A 9,663-nucleotide genomic window follows, 5' to 3' on the forward strand; every position below is an offset into this window, starting at 1 on the left:
CCACCCAAAAAAAAGAAAGGTTAGGTTAGGTACGTGTAACGCAGGTACATACGAGAAAGGGTGATCGATTTGTCACGTTACAATACACGTAATATTTTTTGAAAATATCGTAGGTATTCGACTAATTTAGTGTAACGTATTAAGCCTTGCCTTCAAGGGGTAGAAGGATTCTTGCAAATTATAAATTAGTTTGTTGATTCCAAGAGTTTGATATTGCAGTAGTGCGATGGATTGGACTACTAGGTGCTGTACGTTAGTAGCTTTTATCGCCTCTTGGTTTCTTTTTCAGAAATCTATAACAAAATTTGGAGCTTATCGGCTCATTGACCCACTTTTGCTTGCGGGTATGCATGTCCCTCTGGTGGCCGGTGGCTGTATTACACCGCTTGACAGTGGCCTTGCTGTGCGGCCCCTTCTCTGGGTTGATGGTTTGGGAATGTTGCATTAGTAAATTTATTTCATAGATAAAAAAAAGTGTTCTAACAAGTTTGTTCAGGTTCTTTTTTTCTAAGTGATTGAAACACTTTTAGGATTATTGTTTTTAGAAATCAGTGTTCTTCACCCTGACGTATGTACTGTGACGACACTTTTTAACGGTGACACACAAATAAATGGCACCGCGAGAAATAATTCATGGAATACTAAATTATTGGGCGCCAGGTATAACCAGAGTTACACCGCTGTCTCCTAAGGATACCCTGGCCAGCTCTTACGCGGTTGGGTCCCAGATCTGGGAGACAATAATCAAAATCTGAAAATTGGGGATTAATTAGGGATTAATTAATTAGGGAATAATTAGTTCACTCTAAAAACTACTGAAAACGACAAACTATCGGAATATATAAATAAATAATCGGAATAAATAGAAAATATCAGAACAAGAAGGTGAAAGACAAATGATAAGTACAGAAAACTGATCGAGATGGTGCAGAACACACTGATATTATAAAATAATGTTCCCGTTTGAACAACGCAACATATGATACGATATAACAACCGGTACGGTAACGATAATAAACGGTACGATATTGGCTCACGCACCCGTGTGTTAGGGAGACGATTCCGCGAGACGTGGACTGAACGGTTAGACACAAAACCGGAAGAATCGAAATAATGAAATGAGAGACCGATCTCCTGTTTGTCACCGGATTAGCTATCCTTGGACCCTTAGCGGTCACGAAAGCGCAGGATGACGCGTACGAGTACATCGAACAGAAAAGATAGGTTGATCCCGTAAATTGAAAAATAGCCAGAATACCCCTGAGCATCACTCACCGTTGTCCAGTAGCTCCTACTATTTCCAGGAACACACTCTCCTGGATTACATTCCCTCAAACGGATCATAATATGATACAATAAACACAAAAATCGGTACAAAACGATAGCACATCTATCCCTGAGTTAAGCCACGACGTGAGTGACGCTACAAATTTCCAAAATCGGGAACCTTCCCGAGAGCGCGCTGTAATACCACCCCCTGGTCCAATCAGGTTCGCTGTTACATCAGTTCCGCTAGCAAGCTCGCGATCTTCAATTGTTTTAATGATCCTGGTAAAATAGATCCTGTCATCTTGCTACGTTAGGATGGCTACAGTACCGTTTCCGGAAGGCGGGAATCACATCCACCTCTACTCCCTCGATATTCGGCTTCACGCCGATTCTGCAATTCCTGTATGCCCTCTGCTCCTGAAGACGCTCGCCGCTTGCTTCACGTAGTTGAGCCACCAGGTTGTGTACTCCGGTCTTGACGTCACCTATCCCCGACAGCGCTCCGCCAGCCCCATAGTTGGCTCTCTCTCGGGCCCCGTCTCAATACAAATTGTGTCGAATCCGCTTAATGAACTCAAAAACAAACGAATCATTCCCCACAGGGAAATAAATACAAATTCTTAAAATAAAGTCAGTCCAACGCCACGCGAAAGGCTCCATAACGCATCCGGCCCTACGACGTAGCCGAATTCGTCTAATTCTGTAACGTGCATCAAAATGCCACGGACAGTACATACAATGTATTTTGGACATGTATGCATGTACATATATATACATATATACATAGATGTATGCAGAAAACATTTCCATAGAATATACAAGATATATTTTTCACATTATGGACCTAAAACGAATGTACAAAGAATATCTCTCGCTGTGTGAGGTGTAATTACAGCACGATCTGGTCGGGAAACCGTATTCGTTCATTATAAGATCCATATAAAGCTTTACGGTTTTTGACACTGTTTCTGTAATCCGGCAATGGGAAATGATTCTCATATGATCCTTATCGAAACCTGGTTAGGCATGCCTTGCAGGTCTTTATTTTCGTAGATATCAGGCAATCCTGATTCGGACCCAATCAGGATCATACGAGGCATGTATTAATGAGGCATGCCTTAACTCTGCCAGATTGGGTCCTGATAGTACTTCGAGCATGCCCGATCAAATTTCTAGCCGGGGAGTGGTATGGTGTCGTACTACTTCAAAAAGACAGTGAGGATGAAGAATTACATCCTGTGTATTATATGAGCAGAAAGACAACGGATGCCGAGAAGAAGCGCGACTCCTATGAGTTGTAGGCACTTGCCGTTGTTCAAGCTATGAAGAAATTCAGAGTCTACCTGCAAGGGATTAAGGTAAGAATAGTCACGGACCGCTCAGCGTTCTAGCAGACTCTGAGTAAAAGTGATAACACACCGAAAGTGGCAAGATGGGCTCTCTTTCTAGAGGACTTCGACTACGAAATCGAACATCGACCCGAAAGCCGTTTGAAGCACGTCGACGTTTTCAGCCGCTACCCGATAATAGTGGTCGGAGACAAGCTCTCAACCACTATCAGGACGCAACAGGACGAGGAGGAACGATTACGAGTGATCAGGCAAGTGTTGAAAACTGAACCGTACGAAGACTACTTCTGTGAGAACGGGATTCTAATGAAAAAGATCAGTGGCAAAAACGTCATAGTGGTACCGAGAAGTATGAAATGCGACATTATCAGTAGAGCCCACGATAACGGGCACTTCGCCAGGAAGAAATGATGGAAAGCATCGAGGAGGACTATTATATCCCGAAATTGAAAGAAAAACTTGACAAATTTGTCAGTTGTTGCGTGCCATGCATTCTGGCGGAAGCGAAGAAAGGCAAGAAAGAAGGCCGACTCATGCCGATTCCCATAGGTGATGTTCCGCTGTCCACTTACCACATCGATCACCTCGGGCCGATTACAAGAACCACAAAGATGTACAAACATCTGTTGGTCGTGGTCGACGGATTTTCTAAGTTCGTCTGGATTTCTCCCACGAAAACTACAACTGCCAAGGAAGTTATAGACCGATTGAAGACTCAACAGAAGACTTTCGGTAATCCCGAGATGATAGTCAGCGATCGGGGAGCAATGTTCACATTGGCAGAGTTCAAGAATTACTGTACAGAAGAAAATATAAAGCACATCGCCATTACCACGGGAGTACCATGGGGTAAGGGACAAGTGCAACGAATCAATCGAATTATTATTCCGGTTCTTACGAAATTGTCTAGCGATTACCTTGATAACTGGTATCGCCACAACGATCGGGTGCAGGGCGCGATCAATAGCACCTACCAACGTAGCGTTGGAATTACTCCATTTTAAATAGTGTTCGACATGAAGATGCACCGCAAGGGAAACTTATCACTAATCGAGCAAGAACTCGTCAAATTATTCGACGCAGAACGAGAGGACCTATGGAATCTGGCTAAAGCTAACATTTCCAAAATCCAGACGGAAAACGAGAAAACTTATGACAAAAGCAGCAAATAAACCAACGAATATCGTGAAGGTGACATTGTTGTCATAAAGCGAACCCAGTTGAACCCCGGATTGAAGATCAAACAGAAGTATCTTGGACCCTATAGAGTCACACGGTCCAAGGGTCAGAATCGTTATGACATGATTCGAGAAGGAGACGGAGGAGGACCCACAATAACAACGTCATCAGCAGACTTCATGACACCGAAGACCGAAGACAAATAGGAATAGTCGAGTGTGAGACTGGGCCCCTTGGTTGGTTCGCCGGCCCGACACCGGAGCGCTGTGTGCAGTGGTAGTGGGTGGGAGAGCGGGAAAAGGGGTCATTTGTGCAAAGCCCACGGGAAAAGCAACATCGGTTGTTAATAGTTCGCCCTTTTACTAATAAAGATTCATTCGTTTTGTTCACCTCTTGATATTTTATTCATAATCCTACATATATTTGAAGGTCAAATTACAAAATAATGAATAGCACGAAAATCGTCCAAGAATTTCGTCCCTAGAACGTACTCCTGTAAGAGACTTAGTCTATGGTCTAGTAATTCCTGTAAGGATAAAATTCCAAAAGACTAACATGATTAATCGAGGATTCTAACCGATTCGCACCTTAACTTTGAAAGAATAACCCTAAAGTTCGTACCTCTGCTAGTATGATAAGTGGAACAGGACTATAAATGAAATAATGACCCTTGACTAACCAAAATACCAGCATTTCGAAACTTTCCCGTAATTTCGCAGGACTTGGAGCGAGTTGGGTCAAGAGACTCGGTCGAGTCTCGCGCCAGGTACAGGCAACCCACCGTACAGGGCACGGCCCACCGAGAGTCTTTACTCGAAGCATCTCTTGTACCTGTGTTTCGACTAAAATATCTTATGAACAGCTGTATGTGAGAAAAGCTTATCGATACATTCACTCTAGAAATCAAGGGTTCTGAATTGATTGCCACCAAATTCAATACGATTAGTGTACGAGATCATGACGTATTCACATGGCGAGCGAGATGATTTTATTTCAGGTCCGTCGTCGTCGTCGTCGTCGTCGTCGTCGTCGTCGTCGTCGTCGTCGTCGTCGTCGTCGTCGTCGTCGTCGTCGTCGTCGTCGTCGTCGTCGTCGTCGTCGTCGTCGTCGTCGTCGTCGTCGTCGTCGTCGTCGTCGTCGTCGTCGTCGTCGTCGTCGTCGTCGTCGTCGTCGTCGTCGTCGTCGTCGTCGTCGTCGTCGTCGTCGTCGTCGTCGCACGTCCATCGCCTTTTTTACACGACAGATGGCGCTGACTGCTTGGCCTTCTTTACCTATTTGTACTCTGAATGGTGTTGGTAATTTACAAATACACAACACAATCAAATACGCTTTATACTTGAAGCTACCGTTCACATTGAATTTCCAGTTAATATAAGGCCGCTTTCACAATAATACAGAATTATTAAGGCTTTTATGTGGAGCGCGTGTGGATGAGTGTATGCATGTGTGTGCTTCAGCATAGTTCCTTTTATTCTAGGTGACAGTTTTTAGAGATACAGGATGTCCAGGTGTTCCTCTCCGTAGTTTCCTGTATCTAGGTGGCGGACGTGGAAGTCCAGGGTGTTCAGATTGTGACAAGAGTCCCTAAAAAAACAAGGGGTATCCGAGCGAGCACTAGTTCGCTGCCGCGCCACTAGGTGACCAAGGCAACTCGCATGAAAAAACGGAGAACCGGGTAAATAATTAATCCGTCGATGTTGCGGTTGTCGTCGTCGTCATCGAGATATATACTTTTGTATCCTGCATCTTATATCCAGCTTCTCTCATGCGAGAGAGAAGCATTTTTGCGACCATACCATCCGTTGAGGACTCTGTGGTCTAGTTTCATTTCAGCAACTCAGTCCGAGCATTGAATCCAGTAGCGCAGCGTTTAGCTACCCTGGGCAAATTAGCAGAGAGTGATCTCTCTCGGATTACCCGTAGCCGAAAATGTTGGCTTCCACAGTCTCAAGTCAGGCATCATCCGTAGCTGGGAAGTGTTGGCTTTCACAGCCTCAAGTCATTCCTCCGACATTTCTAATTACACCGATTGTAACAGAACCGATAGCTGATACCGAAAAGAGACTCAAATTAATAATATGCTCTGTATAATAAACCAAGAAAAGTTTACCCCCGAAAGAACGTTTTATTATTGCAGTAACACAACTATCCCTTCACCGTTCCGAACCCTGGTTCATTCGAAGAGCTAAGTGGCAAAAATCGTCATTCGAGAGGACTGGTACTTCACCAGTCTTGACAGTTAAAAATAATATATGTTACAAGATGTTCCGCTCCGTAGTTTCTTGTATCTAGATGTTAGATGAGGAAGTCGAGGGTGTCCAGGTGTTCCGCTCTGTAGTTTATTGTATCTAGGTGTCGGACGTAGAAGTTCAGAGTGTCCAGAAAAGTGTGCAACGAGCGACGCTTTGGCGCTTCGCTCAAACAATCCTCGCGTATCCTCTCTGCTGTTCGCACGGCCTGAGGTACGTAAATAATCCAGCACACTTTCCTCTCTTACGTTTATCACACGGTTTCAAGAAGCTGGACACCAGTAACGACGCTTATATGTATTCAAGATTACATTTTCTTCAAAGATTTGTATACATCTCTATGCATTTCTAAAAAAGGGACTTACAAATTAAATTTATATGGCATTAAACATTTTCGACAACGCAATATATTTTTTTGATTAGCGACATCATAATGCATGTACACTTTATATCTTTGAAAATATAAATTTCAGTGTTTAGAGCTTCTATGTCCCGATGAGCAACAAAAATTGTGATATCTCCCAAAAAAAAACACTTACGTGTAAAAAACTACGCCAAGTACAGGAGTGCTGTGTATTCCTCTAATAAAAAGTATTGATATCAGATTATTGAGGCCAAGTACATAAGTCACTACATGTTTGCCTACTATATAATCTAGCACTGGTCCATCATTTTAATTGTATTTTCAAAATTTCCTAGAATGTTTTCGCTGCTCTTTTACATCACTACCGCTTCCCGTAGTTGATTATGATTTAATGGTCATTTAATAATTAATCAAACTTTAGGTGATTCCTTATCGATTACTACTTCGCGGGTCCGTGCCAGGAATTCCACAGCATACTTTGAACATACTAATAGTATCCTAAAACTATATGTTTGTTATTAAGCTTTTACCGTAATTATTTTTGACGAGTTATTGTTAATAAGCTCTATATAAAAAGTTAACATTGGTTTTGAGTTTGATAACTGGCATAATGAACGCAAATTTATGTCAAGAAATGCACGGACCCGCTAAGTAGTACTCGACAAGGAATCACCTAAAATTTTAATAATTATTTAATGACCATTAAATCATAATCAACTACGGGAAGCAGTAGTAATCTAAAAGAGTAGTGAAAACGTTATAGGGAATTTTGAAAATACAATTAAAATGATGCGCTAGTGCTAGATCATATAATAGACAAACATGTAGTGACTTACGTACTTGGCCTCAATAATCTGATATCAATACTTTTTATTAGAGGAATACACAGCACTCCTGTACTTAGCGTAGTTTTTTACACGTAAGTGTTTTTTTGGGGGATGTAATTGACTGAGAATGGTACTTGAGAAATGAGATACAAACCGGAAATAGTAAAGTCCTCACAAACGAGAGCTGAAGTGAACAAAAAAGTATATATGTATGTATGGTGCCTATAGGTATGTTATAACGGAGTGCCCGGCTCATCACCGGTATAAATGATTTATCCACAGAACCGCCAGGGAGCGATAGAGGGCAAGGAATTTCCGAAAAATTCGGAGTTCTGATCGGGAATCTAATCCGATACCTTCGGACTGCCAAGTCGGGCACTTACCACTGTGCCACCGAACTCACTGTCCGACCTGATAAATCCTATTTATTTTTTTTTCGGTCATTTCTAGGTGGAAATCCCCTCCAGCTCTGTAACGCCAGGTTACAATGTATATAAATATACAACATTCTATCAAGTTCCATGTAGAGCAAATGAAAGTCGAATACCTGGCTCTGTAAGTCTGTCTTGGCGATCCTGTTGAAGATGAATCCGGGCAACTGATTCTTCTCAAGCGTCGCGACGCCTCTCTAGCTACTCTTTGAATAGCATCAAGCATCACCATCCTATCTTCATGTGGCAAGATTGCGGCAACTTCCTGTAATATCTATAAAAGTAGTGAAATGAAAATAAAAATGTGTAGCGATCCTAAAAAGAATAAATCTCCCAAAAAAAAACACTTAGTGTAAAAATCTACGCTAAGTACAGGAGTGCTGCGAATTCCTCTAACGAAAAGTATGGAAATCATATTGTTAAGGCCAAGTACATAAATCACCACATGTTTGTCTATTATATGATCTAGCACTAGCGCATCATTTTAATTGTATTTTCAAAATTACCTATAACGTTTTCACTACTCTTTTACATTACTTCCGCTTCCCGTAGTTGATTATGATTTAATGGTTATTTAATAATTAATAAAACTTTAGCTGATTCCTTATCGAGTACTACTTGGCGGGTCCATGCCAGGAATTCCAAAGTACTTACTTTGAACGTACTAATAGTATCCTAAAACTATATGTTTGTTATTAAGCTTTTACCGTGATTATTTTTGAGTTATTGTTAATAAGCTGTATATAGAAAGTTGACATTGGTTTTGAGTTTGATGACTAGCATAATGAACGCAAATTTCTGTCAAGAAATGCACGAACCCGCCAAGTAGTACTCGATAAGGAATCATCTAAAGTTTTATTAATTATTAAATGACCATTAAATCATAATCAACTATGGGAAGCAGTAGTAATGTAAAAGAGTAGTGAAAACGTTATAAGAAATTTTGAAAATACAATTACACTGATGGGCCTGTGCTAGATCATATAATAGGCAAATATGTAGTGACTTATGTATTTGGCCTCCATAATCTGATATCAATACTTTTTATTAGAGGAATACACAGCACTCCTGTACTTGACGTAGTTTTTTACACGTAAGTGTTTTTTGGGGGATTATTTATTACGTCACAAACTTCCGGAATTTAAACCTCGCATGTTTCGATCACGAAACGCAGTAGCGTCCCTCGGGAAAATCACAAGAATCACCGGCTACACAATTCCAGAATTCACCTTAGTATTTTTAGGAGAATTATTATAATTAATAATAATGTTAGTGAAATTATAGCCATTATTACAGTTACGCGAAGGATAGTGGGTAGTCAGGAGCACCCGATGCCTTCTCCCCGCGGCCGACAACTCTTGAATCGAATCGGGGGTCGGCCAAGTAGAAGACACCCCCATGGACCATCCTGTATCTTCGGCCTGAGAAAAATTCGCGTTTCGCCAGAAGAAAAAGATGTTGTGTCTTATTCATTTCCATTCTGTATTCTCTATTGTATCATTGACTGTATCCTAATGTCTCGGTGACTCTGGAGACTATATCAAGGAATCAGTGTTTCACACTTTTTGTGAGTTCATGTATTGTTAATTATCGTCAATTTTGTTGTATGTTTCATAATTATCTGTTTCGTGCCTATTTTAAGTAATTCTGTAATTTCGATTACAGAGAAATTGTTTGTTATCTGCCGCTCAGTTTCACCTGGACCAGTAACGCGTGCCGACACATTTCATACGAATCCTTTCGCTTGTTAAATCTATCTCCTACACTTCTGCGCTACAAGCAAAATTAACAGGCTAAAGGCCATTCTACAATGCAATATAATAACACGTAAGAAATAAGCAATGAGATCTTCGATTGTACCTAATTTATCTAAATTACCTAATTCCATTGGATCCTCCTATCAAGAAGGAGAAAATCGTTTTTAAAACCGAGCGTTTACTAAGTCTCTACGTTTATGGTGACGTCTTGGACATAGCAACGATACGGAAGCGATTG

The 9,663-nt window shown here is 41.3% G+C and overlaps 1 protein-coding gene across 1 annotated transcript in view; it reads right to left on the reverse strand.

Moving 5' to 3' along the window:
• Positions 1 to 7,970, reverse strand: part of LOC107268810 — a 30,905-nt gene extending 22,935 nt beyond the window's left edge. The window contains exon 1 of the mRNA XM_015741940.1: positions 7,785 to 7,970. Coding sequence (XP_015597426.1) covers positions 7,785 to 7,900 — 116 coding nt within the window. The 5' untranslated portion in view covers positions 7,901 to 7,970. The remainder of the gene's footprint in view (positions 1 to 7,784) is intronic.
• Positions 7,971 to 9,663: the final 1,693 nt, after the last annotated feature.

The sequence above is a fragment of the Cephus cinctus genome, unplaced genomic scaffold (genome assembly GCF_000341935.2).
Source record: "Cephus cinctus unplaced genomic scaffold, Ccin1 Ccin1_scaffold0588, whole genome shotgun sequence".
NCBI lineage: Eukaryota > Metazoa > Arthropoda > Insecta > Hymenoptera > Cephidae > Cephus > Cephus cinctus.